This window comes from Magallana gigas, chromosome 8 (assembly GCF_963853765.1).
Source record: "Magallana gigas chromosome 8, xbMagGiga1.1, whole genome shotgun sequence".
NCBI lineage: Eukaryota > Metazoa > Mollusca > Bivalvia > Ostreida > Ostreidae > Magallana > Magallana gigas.
Genome location: NC_088860.1, coordinates 42864575 through 42887135, shown reverse-complemented (window position 1 = coordinate 42887135; position 22561 = coordinate 42864575). Strand labels below are relative to the sequence as shown.

At 34.8% G+C, this 22561-nt stretch overlaps 1 protein-coding gene and 1 pseudogene across 4 annotated transcripts in view; one reads left to right on the top strand and one right to left on the bottom strand.

The window, feature by feature from the left end:
* Positions 1–2065: 2065 nt before the first annotated feature.
* The window catches only part of LOC117690149 (E3 ubiquitin-protein ligase TRIM71-like), a 29417-nt gene continuing 8921 nt past the window's right edge, over positions 2066–22561 (bottom strand). The window contains exons 1-4 of one of the 4 annotated variants that reach the window (XM_066070279.1): positions 6583–6711; positions 6217–6387; positions 5794–5925; positions 2066–5511 (exon numbers count right to left, since the gene is read on the bottom strand). In XM_066070279.1, the coding sequence (XP_065926351.1) occupies positions 3794–5470 (1677 nt within the window). In that variant the 5' untranslated portion in view covers positions 5471–5511; positions 5794–5925; positions 6217–6387; positions 6583–6711 and the 3' untranslated portion in view covers positions 2066–3793. Of the gene's footprint in view, positions 5512–5793; positions 5926–6216; positions 6388–6582; positions 6712–22561 lie in introns of those variants that run through there. The other 3 variants (XM_066070280.1, XM_066070281.1, XM_066070282.1) reach the window with 3 other exon arrangements.
* LOC117689945 (exportin-7-like) lies at positions 6373–20801 on the top strand (annotated as a pseudogene).

Sequence of the window (22561 nt, the reverse complement as noted above, 5' to 3'; positions counted from 1 at the left end):
ACTTGCCTTGTTCCGTGTTAAGTTATTGGCCCGGCCCTATTCAATTATTAAAGTTTAATACTCCTTGAGATAATAATTGATTTGATTAAATTTGTAATATGCATATTGATTTATTTGTCGAGCTCACTAATGTGTTGATTTTTCAAAAACTGCGTTTTCTTTTGTCTCTTATCTTCATGAAAGTCCAGAAGATTTGAAAGATATGTCTGTGAGTGTATGTGTGTGTTTAAGGAAAAGGGGGAAGAGGTGAGCTTGTTAGATCTATCTATATATACCGAAGAAAAACTTACTAAAAATAAGCGAAGTTCATGTGACAGCAGTAAAGGGAGGTAAATGATAAATATCCAAGGACAATTAACATCTTTGATGATTACATTCTCCTATATATGCTTATGTATGTCACTTTCAACAAAACGTCAACCACTCATAAAAAACCCAACAAATTTCAAATTGTTATTGAGTCCTACATGCGTTAAAAAACTTGAACTCCTCTTTCGAATAATCCTTAATTACACTCGGAGGCGCTTAGAATATAGAAAATATATCAAACAAACTACTCAAATAATATTTTGTTAATTTTAAAAGCAAGGCATGTTGCGCATCGGATGACTAAATATTCGATATCGATACACAATGTTTATAAAACATGTTTAGCACATGCATTCCGGCAATAAGCAGCTAGTGTAGAAAGCAGTCGGCAGCTGAATGTGGAATTTTTGCATTAACATTGAGATTGATATTTAATCAGTTAATTGTAAATCTACGATATATAAATGTATGTACTGTGTTTATTTTTAGTCGAGTCACTTTAGTAATTGTGCTGGATTGATTGAAAAATTGTCCTCATTATAACAAATACTGCTTCATATTATCTCATTATTATTAAGTATTGATATGTATTATACATCTGAATATTTTTTTCTTGATAATATTGAAATATTTATATAAGAAAACTGAAGAGCCAGATTTAAGTTTTAATGAATGTTTCCATTCTTAAATACATTTTTGTGGCACTAATGGCAATGAACCCAATTCATGCCCGTTTTTTTATTCTTTGTTTTGGAGGGGGGTGGAGGGGGTTGGACCCTACTTCTACCCCATGAAAACTTTAACAATGTTTATAATTATTCTCCATCGACAGAAAAAGATCCCGGACCATGCTCTGCCACCCCCCCCCCCCCAACACCGCAAGAAAATTTCCTAATTGGATCCGCGCATACAATTTATTCTTTTCCTAGATCTAAATTATATCATTGCCCACTTACTTTATTTCGACTATTTCAGAACTTACATTCTTCTTCAAATCTGAAATTATGAGCAGGCCCCGGGCTCTTCAAAATGTAGGCTAATGAAAAACGTTTGCCAAATTAAGTTACCCTTAATTAATATTCGATCAATGCATGGAAAAAATAAAATTAAAAAAATCTCTGTATTTTTCTCCAGGATAAATTTTGAGCCCTCTTTTGAGACCCTTTTCTGCTGCGAGGACCCCCCTCCCCCCATCCTCATATGAAAAGACTTGGGGCTTGGTGACTATTGCATGACATTTCAAGGTCGGGTTCGGAATACAATGACTTGTCGTCTGGAGGATGCAGATTGCAGCATGCAGCAGAGGGACATTTTTTACACGTAAAGAAATGACGTACTTTTTAATGTTTATAATTTATATGGTTTAATTTATTATTCAACATTGTGCAGTGTTACTTTTTTTTAAAAAGCGTGTGTTGTCAAACTCTTATTTTTAAAGCACAGGCCTCTGAAGTCAGACATAAATAATAAGTTATTTATGTCTCTGATAAAGCTAGTGTATGTATAACGTTACCCCTGTACACAGTATAGAGAATAATACATATATATCTCTTTCCATGTATACATGTACTCACTGTATCATCCATAGCTAGACATAAATGTCCTCTACCTAACATTGATGTCACGGTGTACATAGTGTAATATGTAAAAGGGAATTTATCATTATATTTATTAACGTTACATTTTATAGCCTATACAAGTAGGGCTGTAATACATGTATCACACTGAACACATCTGCTTAATAAAAAAAACCCAGTTGCCTGATTTGCCACTTTTATTTTAGACTTTTATTATAAAACAGAAATTGGAAATCATATATAAATATATTATCTTTATTAAACTAAAGTAATATGGATATTTAAGTAATAACAACAATTTTACACAGAGAATGAACGAAAACACTGCATGTAGGTGTGTTATATTGCATTACATATTGTTTTCAAATTTTTATCATAAAAAGCAGAGGCAATACGTGTCTCTGTTACATTTTAGCGCCCAACGTGCATGGGGTTAAAATTGAGTTGATTCTACAATAGCTACTGTTATATCACACATTTATAACACAGTTATGGTTTCATTTTGATCACAAATGCTATGTTAAACTTTAATTTTATGTCCAAAATTAATTTATCTGGTATTTTATGCTTCAAAGGTTTCAAATTTGCCAAAATATAGACACGTACAGTAAGGCAGCAGTACTTTAATATTTTCATTGTTTTAAAATTCCCGCCAGTGCCTTTTGTCAGTTACAAAGGTAATGTTGCATACCTGGTGTGTATTTATATTGAGAGGGTATACTGAAATATACATGTACCTTATACATTTAATGGCATTTAGGGGCCTGTGCAGAGAGAGAGAGAGAGAGAGAGAGAGAGTGCCTAACTTCTTAGATACCATTAATGGCATTTTTTATCATATGGATTAAATGCCATAGTAAAAGTGTAACTGCTGATATGAATTAAAACACAATTTATCTGACAAAATTTTTATTAAAAAAAACTTAAAAATTTCATTCAAAACATCATCATGTAAATATACTACTTGTTTAATTAAATTTTTCAGGCGCAACCGATGAGTTCAGCCAAAAGAAAGAAAAAAAGAAGAAGAAAACTCAGGGAAAAAACAACTAGGCCCTGAATCTTTTGGATGTGGATTTTCTGAAATTTGAACATTCATCAAAGAAAACATGGCTGTTAGAAAATGACACATGACTATTCCTAATCTTAAGATTTAAAGGTAAGTAATGATAATTAGGTCAGACAATGTGAATTCTACTTAGGTTAATATACCTGTACCACTCCTCTTTATAAGGAATGGGCCTCAGTCCTTTTGTGGCCTCGCTCCATTGCTGGTGAAGAATTGAGTGCTACACGTCCATTAACCTTTGTTACATGTATTTAAACAAAAAGTTTGTTGATAACCACATGTGACACATAGATATAGACCTTAACATTTTTCATGTAAAAAAACAAATTTGTTGACATGTTATGGATAAATTGTCATCTTATATATACATCTAATAAAAATAGAGGTAGTGGTAAATTATATAACTATAGACACAGCCAATTTGTTTAATTGTATTTTACAATAATCAACAGTGTACATGTAATTTGAAAGAACATTTTGTTGACATTAAAGATATAAAAACTCGGCGTTAAAAACACACATAGTTAGATGACTTGGAATGATTATACACATGGAAACCTAGTACATGTAATGTGTTTACATCTTATAGATCTGGTTAAACTGCTTACATGTCACACATATTTCATACGAGATATGAAGGTAGTGATCATTGCAGAAAATTTACATTTATATACTGACTGTATGTACAATATAAACACACAGTAATCCCATCTAATATACACCGTATATATTCAGTCAGATGTAAACAGTTACTTTATGTGTAATATTTACACAAACCTGAAGTATGTAATATATACTTGATTTGTTTGTTTACATCTAATTTATACAGTTCATTGATTTACATGTAATATTGGATTTTCTTCACTTTACCTGTGTCACACTCAGCCACAAAGAGGTTGTCTCTGGTGTCCACACATAAACCCCATGGATCCTGTAAATGACAGTTGTCAATGTAGCAGAGGAACTGTCCGTCCTGATCCAGGATGTGGATACACTGGTTGTCACAGTCTGCTGTCAGGATCCGACCCTGGCTGTCTGTTGTGATGCCGAGTGGATCAAATATATATGATTCCTTGGTAGTAGAGGGAGGACCAGTGTAGGTAAACCGGAGTTTCCCGGCCTGATTGACCACCACTACTGCACGGGCTCCATAGTCTGACACACAGATATCTAGGTTCCTGTTCTCACTGATGTATTTAGTGTCATCAGATGAATAGAGAGGTTGTCCTTTGTCATCGTACTGAATACTTTGTTTCTCTGTGGAGCCAGAGTAACACACAACTTTGGATTGTTTATCATCATCACTGTCCATGACAACCAGGAGGTCACCAGAGGAGGTACTGCAGACACCGCGAGGTCTCCACCCCCGTAGTCTGATCACTGTCTGTATCTTTTTATTCTTCACTATGTTCACAGTTCTATCTTTGTCAACGGTATAAACTAGATCCCCACTCCTTGTGACTGCTATGTCCCGTGGATCGTTCCCTGACTTGGTTTGGATGGACTTTACTAGTTCTCCTTGCAGGTTGAAGAGTTTCATCATGTTGTCACTACCACGCGTCCATACTTCTGTATCATTCACACAGGTCACACGATATACTCCATCCTCATACTCTGTGTCTATAGCTGTGATGACCTGGGGTACATCCATCAATGACCGGTCTGGGGGAGAGGACTCGGCTCCCTGGGGTGGCATGTCGTAGTCTTGTTTCTCTGTTGTATAAGATAATGCTGACAGAGAACCAAACTGTTCGATCAGCTGATCTGTGTGGATTTCCTGAGGCCTAAAGTTTGGTAAGGACACCTTGAGGTTAGGAGGCAATCTTCTGAATTCAGCAATCCTGGATTTGTACTCAGAGACAAGGCTGACATCTTTGGAGTTCAGTAACTTCTTCCGTTCAGCAATGGTCTGTGTGATTTCAGAAATGGTGCGTGTGATTTCATTTTCCTGTTTATTTAGGATGGGCAGGTGTTTGGATTCCATTTCCTCCACGTTAGATTTCAGGTTTGTGATAATGGTGTCTATTTCTCTGTGCCAGACTTCTCCTTGTTTGTCAATTGCTGTTGTCAATTTCTGGGAGTTTTTACTCAGATCAGCTTTCTGCACTGGGATGTTGGATGCAATGACTTTGTATTTAGGATAAAGGGATTTCTCTAATTCTTCCAACTCTTTTTGCAACTTTTCCGTTTTGCTTTCAAATGTTTTTAGAATATCAACTTGTATATGTCCTAAATGTTTTTTAGAAGAAATACACTGTGCACAAATAGGAATGTCACATTGTTCACAGTGGAGTTCACATTGTTTGGTGGGGTGTTTCCTACACTTGGGATAGTTCAGAGTGGTTAAATATTGTTTTAGTGACACCACTTTATGAACAATAGAGGAATCAGATAAATGTGTCTCTACACAGTCTTTACACAGATGTATATGACAAACTTCACAGTACATGGGGGCCACAGAGTACTGACACAGGGTGCAGCGTACAACATCCTGGGCGCTGTTCCAAGGGTCCATAGTCAGCTGACCTTTTCTTTACTTTCTATAGGGATATTTATCTGACGAGAATAATTTGGAACATGTAAATCCATGTAACATGGAACATGTAAATATATGTGTACACATGATGACAAAATTACATAAAATTACATGTATATTAATAATGCATTGAAACAAATTTAGGCAGTACATACATGTATGTTGAATATTTAAATATAAAATATCAAATCATTATACTATAATATGCTATATTTTATTTCAATGTGGAATTTACCGGTTCTTAACTTTAATATTTAGACTATGGAAATTTCAAAACATTTTTAGTAAGTTGAAGAACTTACTCAATTCAAATCCAGGTAAACTACCAAATGTCGCAATCCAACATGGCGGGTTCTGCCCCGGTGTTTTACTTTGTTCCTGGTCCCAACAGCTACCTGTGGAATTTATAGGTTGCAACATTCTCTGTCCACAATCTACATGTAGATGACAAATTAATGTTCTTTGTCAACACATTAATATACTGGCAGTTCATTCTTCCAGCTATTGATTTTTTGATAAAGCTCAATTATTCTAAAAATATTTATATGTGTAATGCCCCCCCCCCCATTAAAAATAAATTTGTAGAAAGTGGGATACATAGAATGTATCATGCATGTCTGATAGTCTTTGTTTATTTTTCTGTATCATCTTTGATTTTCATTTGAAAATTTGGTATAATCATAAATTTATTGAAAAGATGTAACAGTTGATTTAAAAAATCTTACCTGCATGTAGAAAGGCTGCCAAAAGATATTATAGACCTGCAACTTTCCACACTGTTAAAAATTTATGAAAAACTTCAAAAATCCAACATGGCGGATCGCAGATGTTTATTGTTCCTGGTCCACCTACCTGTACATGATCACGTGATTCAGACTTAAATGTCAGGTACACACCTGTAATATGACAAGGACAGATAAATCAGATATCTGAGTAATCTTACCTTTAACCTCACACAGTTATAGAAGTGTTTATAAAGATTGTTCTAGTTCAGGACACAGACCACAATTATTTTTCCCTCTTATTCCTTTATACAAAAATAAATCATATAAAAAATTCCACCGCCTCAAATGAGTTCAAATACAGCATACCTATAGAATGACACTAGTCCAACAACATATCCAAACTACCGGAAAGTCAATCGAGAGGGGACTGAGATATGGCCCCTAAAATAACCCCTACCATGAAAAATTCACTTTCACTTTGGAATTTGTGTAAACATTGGCCTCTTTACACCCTTTCTATTGCACCTGTAAAGATAATTTTTCTAAATTTTTTCCTGCCTGTATTTTTTTTCAAACCTTCTTCTTTCCATCCATGCCATAAAAGGAACCGAATTCGACCATTTAATTAGTACCCCTAGGAATTTTTGAAATAAATACATACATTTTTAGAATGGAACTACTTGCATGGTCAATGAGCACGAGGTAAAAATAGTGGTATGTGACCTTCATAGGTATGGCAATGGCTTTTTCACTACTGCATTTTTTATATTCAATGTAAAGTGGTCATAAAACGGCATGGCCAATCCAATATAATTTAGTCGAATCTAGGTCAAGCATTGTTAGGAAATTTAAAGAGAAAACAAATTTTTTATTTGATAAAAACAGAGATATGTTTATAGTATTAAATTACCGAGGTATATTTACACAATAAAATGCTTTATTTTGGTGATTCATGTGGGACATAAAGGTGGCGACATTGCAGAAAAAAGTACATTACCCCGTATTGTCATCAATACATCTTCCTACGTGTATACATGTACAAACAAACAAACAAACACTTCTGTTGTCACGTAAACAGACTCTTATGTTGTAAGGTGAACAAACAAACACCTCTGTTTCATGTAAACAAACACTTCTGTTGATCAAATTACTTAAGCTCCTGTCTCTTTATTGATTCCTTTAAAATTATTGTGTTATTCATATTACGGTATCAATATAAAAATGAAAAGATAAAAGTGATGTACCGATATAAATATAAGCATTCTTCACAGTTCTTTAGATGATTACAGAGGGAAAGAGAAGCTGAAACTTTAAACTGCCTTTTCATAAAATTATTTTATTTGTTTATACCAACATTTACATTAAGTGTGTTAAATTTATAGATTTTCATTTTGTACTGGAATTGAACGACTGCTTGAAAGACATGCTTTCTCAGAGAGATGCATCCAAAAATACATGTAACTAAATTTGCCTCAACATATTATTGGTTATAATGGCCAATCTTTGATTTCAGCTTTCCTAGACGGGACTACAATGGAGCTATTCTTCAGCCTCTACTCCAGTCTACCCCCTTCACTCTCATCCATAGTAAGATTTCCTTATGAACTCTGAAATTGTTATTTCTTGTTTCAAACATTCATTGAGCATGAATGTTTCAGTTTTTGGCTAAATTTATGTATTGAGATTGTTTTATTAAGAATACTTTTACAGGTATAAAATTTTGGACTACAAAAGTACATGTACCCGGTAGATATGATAGTATTTAAAAAGACATACCCAGTTATATAGGCATTGCATGCTCCATACTAATATCCCAAATTATTAAAAAGGAAAATAGGCCAACGAGGCAAAGATTAATCCCTGCTTCTACATGTAAGACTCGATACAATGTTTTACAATCACATGAATTTTTTTTATTAACGATTAATTACATGTAGCTGATTTTTTATTTCAGACCCTATCCTGTCCGGTACAAATTGCGTCAGTGAGGCAATCGTTGTTCAACAACACAGAATTTCTCAACCACCGGAGTTTGCAACATTCTAGAAAATCCACAGGTATGAAGTGTTAGTCTATTAATTAATGAAACTGAAGCACAGTGGTCCATCAACTGCCAATGGGCTACTGATTTTACTGTTAACTTATAGATACTAGTATGGTAGGTCAGGAGATTTTGTGTTGTAATTTTTCTGTCTAAGAAAAAAAATACATGTACTTAGTTCTTGTTATTTGGATTTGTTATTTGTGGGATCAAGAAGAATGAAAAGAAAAATTAATGATAGTGTATGTGTTTATATTACCATTCTTATTATTGCATAATCAATGCTTCGGTCGGTCGGCCGGTCTGTCGGTGGATCGGTCCACCAACAGTTTCTGTTCATTTTCTTCGCAAAGGATGGACATATTGAAATGCAATTTGGTATACATGTTTATCATAATAATATCTAGGTCAAGTTTAGTTTTTGGTACGTTCATGCATTTTTGACAGAGTAATGTCCCTTTGTAGTTTCCATTCATCTTTCCAAGGGAGGAGGGCATAAGTGTTTTACAAACATCTCTTGTTTATTGTAACTTAAATGTTAGAAGGGGAAAGAATTTGTAGTGATTGACATACCCCAATGCTAAAAAATATTTATTTACATGAATTAGTCTTCAGAAATATCCAATATTTAATAAATTTTGAAAATATTAAACTGAAATATATGTGTGATTGGAAATTTGAAAAGATTAAAAACTTGAAATACAAAATCCCATGTAATGTTGCAGGATTTGTCTGATCCGAGTAACTACCATGAGTTTTGTCGCCTGTTAGCAAGGCTAAAAACAAATTATCAGCTGGGAGAGTTAGTCAAGGTCACAATTTATCCGGAACTGATCAAACGGATTGCAGAGTTTACTGTGACCAGTCTGAGGGTAAGAATTTTTAAATGGATAAAAAAAGGAACGAATGTGCATATTTGCAATGGTGGATTATACAAGTGTCCTTTTATAACAGAAATTAGTGATAAGTGTAATAAATTATAATTTGGTGTTGGACAAGACCAAATGGCATTGCTAAGTGTACCTGGTATATGATCACACAGAGCCAATTAACAGTTGAGGATTCAAACCAGCAACTCTTCAATTGATGGCTAATCCTAGATTAAATATAGAGTTTGTAAATGTGTTTAACAAGAGTACCAGAGATTAAGATAGTGACAATTTAACAAGTATATAAAGCTTGTTTTGCAGCAAATGTGGCAGTTTGCGCCTAACAGTGTACACTACCTGTTGAGCCTGTGGCAGAAGATGGTGGCGTCCATGCCTTACGTGAAGGCTAACGAGCCCCACCTGCTGGAGACGTACACACCGGAGATCTTCAAGGCCTACACTATGTCCCGCCTAGAGTCAGTCACCGTGGTCATCAAGTGAGCATTGTCACCATAGTCCTCACACAGCTAGTTCTTGTAATACAGAGCTTGTACTTGTAATATAGAGCTATTACTTGTAATATAGACATGTACTTGTAATATAGAGCTAGTACTTGTAATATAGACCTAGAACTTGTAATACAGAGCTTGTACTTGTAATACAGAGCTTGTACTTGTAATATAGAGCTTGCACTTGTAATATAGACATGTACTTGTAATATAGAGCTAGTACTTGTAATATAGAGCTTGTTCTTGTAATATAGAGCTAGTTTATGAGTCATGCTTGTAAATGACATGTTAAAGAAAAAAATCTTAACAAAAAGTGGATTTAAACTTAATTGAATATGGATTGCCTGGTACACACATGCTAAGAAATATACACTTTAGAAGGCTCAAAGACTTGTAACTGTACAGTACCTGTCTGTTACAATGTAGAGGGTGGATCTAATTGTACATGTATGTAACAATGTAGAGGGTGGATCTAATTGTACATGTATGTTACTATGTAGAGGGTGGATCTAATTGTACATGTATGTAACTATGTAGAGGGTGGATCTAATTGTACATGTATGTTACTATGTAGAGGGTGGATCTAATTGTACATGTATGTTTCTATGTAGAAGGTTGATTTCTTTTAAGATGATAAACTATGTACATCTTCATTGTATAAGTATTTTGATTGAATTCTTCAGTGTTGCATGAAAATGAACATTCTTTACAACATTGTAGAGACGGATTAGAAGATCCATTAGAGGACCAGGGAATGATCAATCAACAGTTAGACCAGGTAAGCTATGATTTAGTACAGGACAACATGACCTCTATTTCAGATAGATAATGAATTTCAAGTAAGACAAAATCAAATGCACTAAAATATGCATGTTTTTTCTTTGCTGGATGCATCAGATTTAACAGATATAGTATTGTTTGTGTGTATTGTATGGTGTAAAAGTTTGTAACGGTGACATTTTGTTAATAGCTCTCTACCATTGGGAGGTGTGAATACGAGAAAACCTGTGGTCTCCTGGTTCAGCTGTTTGATGAGGCAGCCCAGCGGTATCAGGAAGCCATCAATTCAGGAACCCAGGGGGTAGAGATTACGATACAAGAAGGTGAGGTTATCTCCATGGTGATCAAGGTCATTTCTAGGTAATATGATAAATGAGAGAGAGAGAGAGAGAGAGAGGAGAGAGGGAGAGAGAGAAAGAGTACTATTTAATATAAAGATGATATACATAGAGAGAAAGAGTACTATTTAATATAAAGATGATATACAGGTAGAGATAAAAATATTAAAAGTAACAGGGAAAAATCACATTAGGAATAAGGCTCCATTAGTGCAAATTTCTGTAGACAGTTATTTGTTAGATAGTTTGTAAAATCTTTAAGGTTGATAATTTTGGTTAGTATAGGTATTTATTTTTACCTGTGCTTTCTTCACTCTTTCAGGTCGATTATCTTGGTTAGTGTACATAATAGGAGCTGTGATAGGTGGTCGGATCTCCTTCGCCAGCACAGACGATCACGACGCCATGGACGGGGAACTAGCTTGTAGGTAAGTGGAAAGGGGGTCCCTCTGACGGGGAGCTAGCTTGTAGGTAAGTGGAGAGCTAGCTTGTAGGTAAGGGGAGAGGGTGTCCCTCTGACAGGGAGCTATCTTGTAGGTCAGGGGAGAGGGGGTCCTTCTGACAGGAAGCTAGCTTGTAGGTAAGGGTAGAGGGGGTCCTTCTGACAGGGAGCTAGCTTGTAGGTAAGTGGAGAGGGGGTCCCTCTGACAGGAAGCTTGTAGGTAAGGGGAGAGGGGGTCCCTCTGACAGGGAGCTTGTTGGTAAAGGAAGAGGGGGTCCCTCTGACTGGGAGCTAACTTGTAGATGGGAGGAGAGGGTGTCCCCCTGAGAGGGAGGTAGCTTGTAGGTAAGTGGAGAGCTAGCTTGTAGGTAAGGGGAGAGGGTGTCCCTCTGACAGGGAGCTAGCTTGTAGGTAAGGGGAGAGGGGGTCCTTCTGACAGGGAGCTAGCTTGTAGGTAAGTGGAGAGGGGGTCCCTCTGACAGGAATTTTAAGGCCATAAGGGGAGAGGGGGTCCCTCTGACAGGAAGCTAGCTTGTAGGTAAGGGGAGAGGGAGTACTTTTGATAATGGGGACATATCATATGGTTTGTGTTTCTGTTGGAGCTTCTGGTTCAGTTATATGAACATGCTTTTGAAATTCTTATCACCATTTAGAACTTATTGGTATCTTTTTTATTTTAAAAGATGTAAATATAGGCTTTGAGGCCCTTTTGTTATCATAAATATGGGTGAATTTGAAGTTTGCAATGTGTGTTAGTACCTGTATTTATTCTGTAGAATAAGGAAGAAAGTAGTGATTTAAGTACCATGGTCACAATGTGTTTCTCATTGCAGGGTTTTACAGTTAATGAATTTAGTGGACTCGAGGATTGCCCAGTATGCCTGTGAAAAACTAGACCTTGCCATATTAAGCTTTTTTGAACAATTTAGGAAAATTTATGTTGGGGACCAAGTTCCTAAAATGTCTAAGGTGAGATACAGATCTTGTCTTGTTTCATAAAACTGTTTTGTTTTTGTTTATAATGAATAATGTTTAGATGAATTGTCAGAATAATTATCAATTTCAATAGATTTTGTCAACAAGACTGTTTTATGACGTAGATGAAGTTATCAAAATGATGAACAGTTATCAAAATGGAAAAATTTGCAAATGTTAACAAACATGTCCAAATATGTCATCTATTGCATTAGGTGTATAGGTTCTTTCGTGTGTTGTTTGCTTGCAGGTTTATCGACGGTTATCAGAAGTGTTAGGATTAAATGATGAATCTATGGTACTGAGTGTTTTTATTGGTAAAATGTAAGTACACATACTTTTATACATTTACTTTGTCTGTGCATGCTTTATTTAACTAATATGAGAAATGCTGAATAAACATTTTTAAGAAAGGAATAGAGAGAAATATTTCAATTTTGAATTTTTTTAACATTAACATTATCAGTAGTGTGAAGATTTTCGTTCTGATGTGATATTTTTTCCATCAGTGAAAGGATACTATAAATTTAGCTCTTTTGTCGTGTTATTTTGACAATTGTTATCTGTGCAGTTGAAGGGTTTAGATATAAAATTTATGTTTGTTGAAATAATTGAATTTAGATTTGTGTTTGTAGAATTACAAACTTAAAATACTGGGCCCGAAGTGAACAAATAACATGGAAGACTGCAGCTTCTAAACGATCTGTCCATGGGCTACAGCTCTGTCCGAAAATTAGTCAAGCTAGATGCTGTACAGTTTGTTTTAAGTAATCATACGGTAAGTATTTAACAGTCGCTCACTAAAGTTAGTCATCAAATTGCTAATTACAAGAGTGTAACTGTTTGGAGAAAGAATTCCTACTAAAGAAGCTTTTATGGCTTGATTTGTATGCAAAAACTGGAAATGGAAATATGTTTGATTGTTAACGAGGCTTGATGGTCGACAAATTAACCATCAAATCTACCTAGGATTTTAAGATATGATTTGTTTATCTATAGACTGTTATTTAGTGAAGAATAAATGCATATTTCATTTTACTTGTTAATTGTAGGTAATTTTCTTTACTTTTATATAGAGCTCTTTTTCTAAAGAAGGTCAATAAATGCTGAAAATGGCCTTGACCATTGTGCCCTCTTAAAATACTCCTATAGTAAATTAGAAAACATTTTAATATTCAGTCGATCTGACCTTATATGGTAATTTTGGTGAATTGCAAAATTTGGAATTTTGGGGGCAATTGCCCTTATTAACAAACTGCAAAAATTTCTACAGAGTTATTTTCATTTGTTCGAATTAAAAATCTACCAAAATATTTCAAACCACTGATTGAAATTCAATGAAAAAAACCTTCTAGACACTCAAATATATTGAATTTGATTACTCTGAAACAATGTAAGATTACCCTCGTTGTAATCATGTCATCTCATGGAAATCTCTAAGTGATATGATTTTTCAGAATGAACACTTTCCGTTCTTGGGTTTGAACGCAAACAATCGTTCGTTTGCTGACATGAGGTGTAGGACCACTTTTTACACAGCTCTGGCTCGCCTCTTAATGATCGACCTCAGAGAAGATGACGAGGACAAATTTGAAGAATTCATGGTCCCTTTAACATGTAGGTGCTTCATTTATATATGTTAATATGTTGGCTCTGACATTCATGTCTTTGTCTTTAACTTAGTCATTCTTAAAGTTCAAGAATGAGTAATGATATTTATTTTTATCCAAAGAAAAAAACAGAGGCAGTTAAGAATATAATGAATTATGTAATTTGCAATACATTGTACATTTACATGTATATTTCTCGTGCACATGCTGTGTTCCCTATATCCTGTGTTAATCATTCTCTGCTGTTTTTCTCAGACTGAACTAATCGCTTGCTTTCTTTGACAGCTGCGTTTGAGTCGGTGGGCACAATGCTGACAAACATGGACACGCCCCAGAAAGAGGAAGAAGCCAAGGTCAGTGGGGGTATACTTTATAAAGATTTTAATTTGTCCATTAGAAAATTTTGTGAATTGCCAAGTGATAATAATTACCTGCCAACAAATCTCTTGTTCTTGTTTGAAATCATTAATAAAGGCCTAGTCCCCTATATTAGTCACCATGAACTAGTTTACCTATCTGAGGTACAGAATGAAATTGTTATGAATAAAAGATGGTTTACAAAATCATTTTGAAATTGTTTGTATGTTAGTTCTATGACACCAAATAACAAGAAATAGTCTGTTTTGTCCAGAAATAGAATGGCTTTAGAATGAATGCTGAACTTGGAAGAATTATGCTAGTCTTTTTATATGTATCAGTTTCCATACCAGGTCCTATAGATTTGCCAGACTTTTTCTCGTGGTGGAGCAGAGAAATTGGGTTATCAAAACCTGTTTATTAGAAAATCTCCTTAACCACATTGTCATAAATACTTTCCTAATGTTATCATTTATTGAGAAAGATTAAAGATAAAGTATTATTAATTGGTGTAGTCCATTTCTGCCACTTACCGTACATATAACACACATTGATAATTGTGGCTTGTTTTGTTTTGACAGAGAGCGGTGGTAGGACTTGCCCGAGATTTGAGGGGGGTGGCATTCGCCTTCAACACCAAAACAAGCTACATGATGTTTTTTGATTGGACGTATCCTTTATGGGTTGCATATTGTGTTATTGAGTTACATTTTTTGGTGACAAGGAAAAGGACCAATACATTTATTACCTTGCCTTTATTCAAGCTTTTGATGGAATTGATTTTATTTTTTTCATGTCAGCAAATAATCTAAACACAAATGCAAAGAACTTGCCCCCCCATTCTTTTTTTTCCTATTAAAAAAAAAATCCACAAAGTAATAACTAATGTCAAATATTTTGTTGTTTAATAAAGCTGTATGAGATGTAGATATCGGGGAACTTTGTTGTGAGATGTTGAGCTTAACAATCTATAGCTACCCGTTCTACACGCCCATTCTACACCGGGCGATCGAGGTGTGGTACCACGACCTGGCGGTCACCACCCCTGTACTCAAGCTGATGGCCGAGCTCGTTCAGAGCCGCTCACAGAGACTCCTGTTTGACGTCTCCTCCCCCAACGGCTATCTCCTGTTCAGGGAGGTCAGCAAAGTGATTGACAGCTATGGTGAGGGCCATTTTATGTAAATATGTAATGAACATTTATGATATTGTGTTAGAAATAAATCATTAAAGGTACAGAGGTCAGCAAAGTGATTGACAGCTATGGTGAGGGCTATATAAATACCATTATGTATTATATGAACATTCACATTATATGACCTCTCGCCCTATAAAAATGATTGCAAATGTAAATATAACCTTATATTTTAATTTGACTTAAGTTTATAAAGTTTGCACTCTCTTTTTTACAGGGTCAAGAATATTAACAATAGGAGAAGTTCCAAAGGATCAAGTCTATACCATGAAATATCCTTAACACTATTATGATTGTTCATAGATAAATTATATTTTTCAGGTAGCTGGGCTTTATATAAAATGACAAACTTGAACAGTTTAAAGAGATATTATAGATCTTTCAACTTTTATTTGGAATTAATTGTCTGCTAGGTGAAATATTATGAAGATATAACACGAAAGCTATGTTTTAATGTTGTAAAACGAGAGTAAAAGTTTCTTTAACCTGTCCTACATTGAAAGGAATCTCGGTGTGTTTCTCCATGTTGAAGGCGGCCCTCTGTGGTAATTATGTCAACTTTGGAGTGTTCCGACTGTATGGAGATAACGCGCTGGACAAGGCGTTTGGAATGTTTGTCAAGCTCCTGTTGTCTGTGTCCCAGAGAGACCTGATGGTTAGTGTTGTGTCGGGATTTATTATAGTATAATTACATGGAATTATAAGAGTAATGGTTAGTGATGTGTCGGGATTTATTCTACTATAATTACATGGAATTATAAGAGTAATGGTTAGTGATGTGTTGGGATTTATTCTACTATAATTACATGGAATTATAAGAGTAATGGTTAGTGATGTGTCGGGATTTATTGTACTATAATTACATGGAATTATAAGAGTAATGGTTAGTGATGTGTCGGGATTTATTCTACTATAATTACATGGAATTATAAGAGTAATGGTTAGTGATGTGTCGGGATTTATTGTACTATAATTACATGGAATTATAAGAGTAATGGTTAGTGATGTGTTGGGATTTATTCTACTATAATTACATGGAATTATAAGAGTAATGGGAAGGGAAGTAGGGATTTATTCTACTATAATTACATGGAATTATAAGAGTAATGGGAAGGGAAGTAGGGATTTATTCTACTATAATTACATGGAATTATAAGAGTAATGGGGAGGGAAGTAGGGATTTATTCTACTATAATTACATGGAATTATAAGAGTAATGGTTAGTGTTGTGTAGGGATTTATTCTACTATAATTACATGGAATTATAAGAGTAATGGGAAGGGAAGTAGGGATTTATTCTACTATAATTACATGGAATTATAAGAGTAATGGGAAGGGAAGTAGGGATTTATTCTACTATAATTACATGGAATTATAAGAGTAATGGGGAGGGAAGTAGGGATTTATTCTACTATAATTACATGCAATTATAAGAGTAATGGGGAGGGAAGTAGGGATTTATTCTACTATAATTACATGCAATTATAAGAGTAATGGGGAGGGAAGTAGGGATTTATTCTACTATAATTACATGGAATTATAAGAGTAATGGGGAGGGAAGTAGGGATTCATTCTACTATAATTACATGCAATTATAAGAGTAATGGGGAGGGAAGTAGGGATTTATTCTACTATAATTACATGCAATTATAAGAGTAATGGGAAGGGAAGTAGGGATTTATTCTACTATAATTACATGCAATTATAAGAGCAATGGGAAGGGAAGTAGGGATTTATTCTACTATAATTACATGGAATAATAAGAGGAATCAAAAGGGAAGTACCGGTTTTTGTCATCAACAGATGACAAAAAAATGCATTAAACAAGGGGAAGCAATTTTTAGAAGTTTTGATAAATGGTTTGATCGAGCTCTGTAAGGTTAAACAGCATACCATCATTCACTTAATTGTTTTGTGAAGAGACTGTGTGAATAAGAAATATACACAGTTTATTCATAAATACATGTAATTGAAGAGATGTATGGTGGTAAGTAATGAGTCTCTCTGTTATTTCCACAGGACTACCCCAAGCTGAGCCAGAACTTCTACAGTTTGCTGGAGTGCCTGGCCAACGATCACATGGCTTTCATCAGTAGCTTAGAACCCCAAGTCTTTCTCTACATCCTGGCCACCATATCTGAGGGTCTCACAGCTCTAGGTAATAATCAAACACTCTGCAATACTTCATGTACTTGTATGGTGTTTATTTTTATTTATTTGTATGTGGGTTATTATATGGCCAGGTCTTAAAATAAAGAAGAATGTTCATTTTTAATGGGATGGGTGATAAGGGGCGAAGCTCTTCTGGTAGATTTGTAAATTATCTGTCTTTGTTTAAGGGTAACTGTTCCTCTGAAAAATCATTATGTCCCATGGATAAAAATAATAATCCTTGTCAGTCAATTTCATCTTTAGTGCATTCAGTTATTTATAAATTTTACAAGTTCATTCATTTGGCATATTAGAAATTGAAACATGTAGTTTTGATATGCGGGTATGTATCTGTAAAACTAAGAGGGGGAGAACAGTGTATATAAAAACAGGAATAAAGAGTTTGTTCCTGTTTTAACAGCATACAAATGGAGCTCTATCCAAGGTAAGATGTCAAACTGCTCGGGGATGTGGAATTTATTTTTTAAAGATCAAAATGTCATGCTATGGTTTATTTTATATTTGATGCTGTCTAAAATATGTGTTTTACATGTAGCTTAATAAGAATCTCTGGTTTCATTTAAGTCATCTCAAAACTATATCCCTTGTTGAAAGGTGAAATGGTACTGCTTGGGTTAGTCTCATCTCTTTGTGTTTTAAATAAACACAATATTATATATGTACTTTCATGAGTGTTGTTCATAATTGCAATCTTATGAAATTTTATTCGTGTCTTTCACTATAGATTTCAGTGTTTTTTACCTCTTAGAATTTGATTTCTTACGACTTCTTAAGTTTCTCAAGCACATGTATCTTAGGGTTTTAGGAAGGACATATTTTTATTGATCATATTGATATCTTTTTGTTATACCTGAACCTTTGCTTATATTTTCATTTTGACTATACAAGAAAAAGTTCTAAGATTCATATCTTATGTATGATTATCTATTATTCTTTTATGATAACTGTATACAGGATTATTTTGGCCCCGTGTAATTTTCACCCTTCTACTTTTGTAAACAGTTTCGCCCCGTCTTGAATTTGCCGAGATACAGTAATTGTTGTGTTTCAAGAGAGATAATTGAAGACATTTGAATTCTCCAAGTCTTAAATTTGCCCACTGGCAACTAGAGGGAAAGGGGCGAAAATAAAACGGGGGCGAATATTTCCGTGTATTGCAGTAGTTATTGGTGGTTAATGAATTTAATGAAGTTTTCATTGGTGTCCCTTGCCCTTGGACTAAATAAAATCCTCTTGAACTTCTGAATTCTAGGAAATTTACAAAAACTATCTGCCTGTCATTTTGAATGAGTGTAAGTGTGTGTCTCTCTCTGACAGATACCATGGTATGTACCGGATGCTGTGCCACGCTGGATACAGTCATCACCTATCTGTTCAAGAACCTTACAATCAAAAAGAAGAAACGAAATCACATGCAGCAGAACGAGGCTTTTCTCCGAATCCTAGAACTTCACCCAGAAATCCTACAGCAAGTAAATACTCCTTTTTGATGTGCTCTTTGGCCTTAGATTTATGCTTCTTCAGACTATTGTAAACCAACTATTCTTCACGACTACTATGCTTTGCAATTTAATGGAGATGAACTAGTTAGTAGCAACCAATTTTTATAATCAAGGTGTAGATTATCTAGAAAATAAAATACCAGAGACAGTTGAGGTTTTGCGAACCTTGAGATTTCTTCTACAGGAATAAAAGTTGGTTGATATTATATTTAAAGAATGAAATGTTTACCGACGCCATTTTGACATAATTGCTGAGTATTTAATACTGTCATGCTTTATTACAGATGCTGTCTACAGTACTCAATATTATCATGTTTGAGGACTGTTGGAACCAATGGTCCATGTCAAGGCCTTTACTGGGTCTTATTCTACTTAACGAGGAGGTAGGACATTTTTATTTTATAACTTGCATATAAAAAATCAAGGATATGTTGTTCTGTTTCCCTAATAGCGTTCCAAGCAAGTCTTTGTCCGTTTGAACTATTGGTTAGAGAGCTGCAGGTCCATGAAGCCGTTGATGTTGGAAAATGGGAAAGTCCTTGAAAAAAAAGCTCTAGATTTAATATCCATTGCCTCATGAAGAATATTTACTGTAAAAGTGGTTATCTATGTGTGCAGGAAATTTTCACTAGTTATGCGGTAAGCTTAGAACTGCAAATTATCCCTGTGCCTATTATTAAAAATTATGAGTTTAAATAACCACTTTTACAGTATCGTGCATTGGATAAAAAATGTCAGTGATTAAATTCAATATTTCTATATAAAATTTGCTGTTAGGGTTTTAATGAATTGTTGTATTTTCAGTATTTTAACAAGTTGCGGGACAGCATCATAGCCAGCCAGCCCCCAGACAAACAGCAGGCCATGGTCCAGTGCTTTGAGAACCTGATGAGTGGAATCGAGAGGTCCCTACACACAAAGAATAGAGACAAGTAAGGGGTGTTGAGGAAGAGAGAGAGAGAGAGAGAGAGAGAGAGAGAGAGAGAGAGAGAGAGAGAGAGAGAGAGAGAGAGAGAGAGAACCTGATGAGTGGTGAGAGAAAGACAGAGAGAGAGATTTAAATAATGGATGACATTACTTTCACAATCTTTCACAAGCTGAATTTTGGAGATAAAAATCATAAAAAATTCATAGGGTTTACTATCCAAAGGAAATTAATTCTTTGTAAAGAACGTTTGCAAAAAATCAATATAGTCTAAGTACAGGTATTCATCATAAGCTGATACTTCTTTTTAAGCAATTGTAATATAAAATTTATTATTTGGTTTGTTCACCCTTTAGATTCACACAGAACCTGTCGCTGTTCAGGAGAGATGTGAACGACTCGCTGAAGGCGGCCAACGGACAGAGTCCCACCCACTGTACACAGTTCCTGGACATGATGTGCTAGTACACAGCAGGCTGCATGTCATGTGACCTCATCATGTGATACAGTGAGCCAATCAGACATGTGTTCACATTGACATTCCTTATCATGTGTGAAACAGGCTGAGATTGGGGCATTTGGGGACAATGTGATTGGTTTTGTGGATTTTCAACTTTCAAAGGTGGTGAAATTGGTGCATTGGTCTGCTATCCCTTCTTTTTATATGGATGAGGAACGAGGGTGTTTGGAATGGATGTGACTTAGGTGTATGAAATCAATGAAATCAATTGAAGTGCTAATGGTAATAGACTAGGAGCCGTGGCTGTGTAGGCGTGTGTATATCAGTGCTAACTGTTCATTGTTATGGGTTTTATTATTCAATGTTATAGTGCCATATGTGTGGTACTAATGCACCACATGGTGTGGAATAAAAATTTAAACAAATGCCACTGCTCTTGCTTATATTTATCATATCTCATATATATTTGTAACATTTGTGGTTTACGTAATATAATGAAGATTGAAGGATGTTTAAGGTTTTACTGGACATTCTGAAATATCTGAATGAATGAATTCTAATGATATTTAAATATAATTGTCACTTTTTAATGTTTAACATTTCAACATAAAAAAAATTGGGGGGGGGGGTGGTTTCAATGATAAAAAGGTCAAATGAATAAAGGTGAATACATGTACTTCGTTTCAAGTATATTCTGATAGACGGTACATTGCACTATGAAGCCTTACTACTTGTGTTAAAGATCAAACTATAAAATAATTGCTACATGAATTATTTAATTGAACTGCAAGCAGGTTAAATATTTAGTATATTTCTTTAAAATGATAGGAAGAATGCCATAGTAATACTTTAATGTGTAAGGTTCAACCTTTTTGCTCAATGGTTGTAAACATCTTTGCTAGCCAAGGGTTAACCATTTACGTCTACGACGTTACAGAGGAGCACAGTGGATCGTAAACCCCTGGCTAGCGAAGATGGTTTTTAGAGTGGACACTAATAACCCCCTTAACTATATTTTGAGGTCTTTGATTCAAATCTGCAGCTGCGTAGTTCTGTTTTTAGAGATTAAAAACTGCATTGTTCTGTACCTGTGTACGCAATTTGCATTTAAAACATGATGCAAAACCACACAATTATTACTTTTGTATATTTTGACATCTTTTTTTGGACAATTTTAAAAATGTTTGTCTTTTGGTTTTAATGCACAATATGGCAGGACATCCCCCTTCAGTAGGCTGACAGGACTTATATTATACACATTAGAAATGAATTTATTTTAAAGAACCCAAAATTTTCCGGGGAGCTTCACCCCCACCCACCCTGGGTTTTGCTGTGGCCTTGGATGATTGGGCTTACAGCTGCCACTGAACCTGATGCTGAATTAGCGGACCCATCCAAGGTTGGCTAGCTTCGTCACCGCATGCTAGAAGCCACAAGTATATGTGCAAGTGGAATATGACTATGAATACAGATATAAAATACTAGTAACATTTCTAATTTATCTGAACTAAAGAAGTATTCAGAATAATAATGTGGACAGCCAAACTTTGCCTGTCTGGAATCAGAGTTGCAGTACAGAGTTATTCCCCTTTCCTTGAAATGGAAAATGATTGAACTAAAAGAGAAAATATTTTTACAAATAGTTTTTTTTTAAAGAAAAAAAATTAAGAAAGACCTGTAAAAAATGTAACATTTCAAAATAACATCTGGTAATATCAAAAAAAGAACAATGCACAATATATAAACGTTTAAGGCATCTCGAATGATCATGCAATTACATCTTTTAAAAATGCCTTTGTTTTAACTAGGGATGTCAATTTTACTCAGATTGAACTAAAAGAGAGAAAATATTTATACAAATCGTTTTTATTCGAAGAAAAAAATTTAACAAAGACTTCTGTAAAAAATGTAACACAATATATAAATAGTGCCTGTTTGGTAGGGTAGCTGTTGAAATTGACACCCCGAGAAAACCATTGTCAACCGACGCGAAGCACTATTTATTTTATTTTATTATACTGAATGTCTTATTTTAAAAGAAAATTTTACTTCTTTTATATAGAAATGAAGTGAATTCTACGGCGAACCGTACGCGCATAATTTATGCGCATGTAACAATTCGTTGTGTTAACCTTTGCCAAATGTGTTGCTACATGTAACGCTGAGGGTA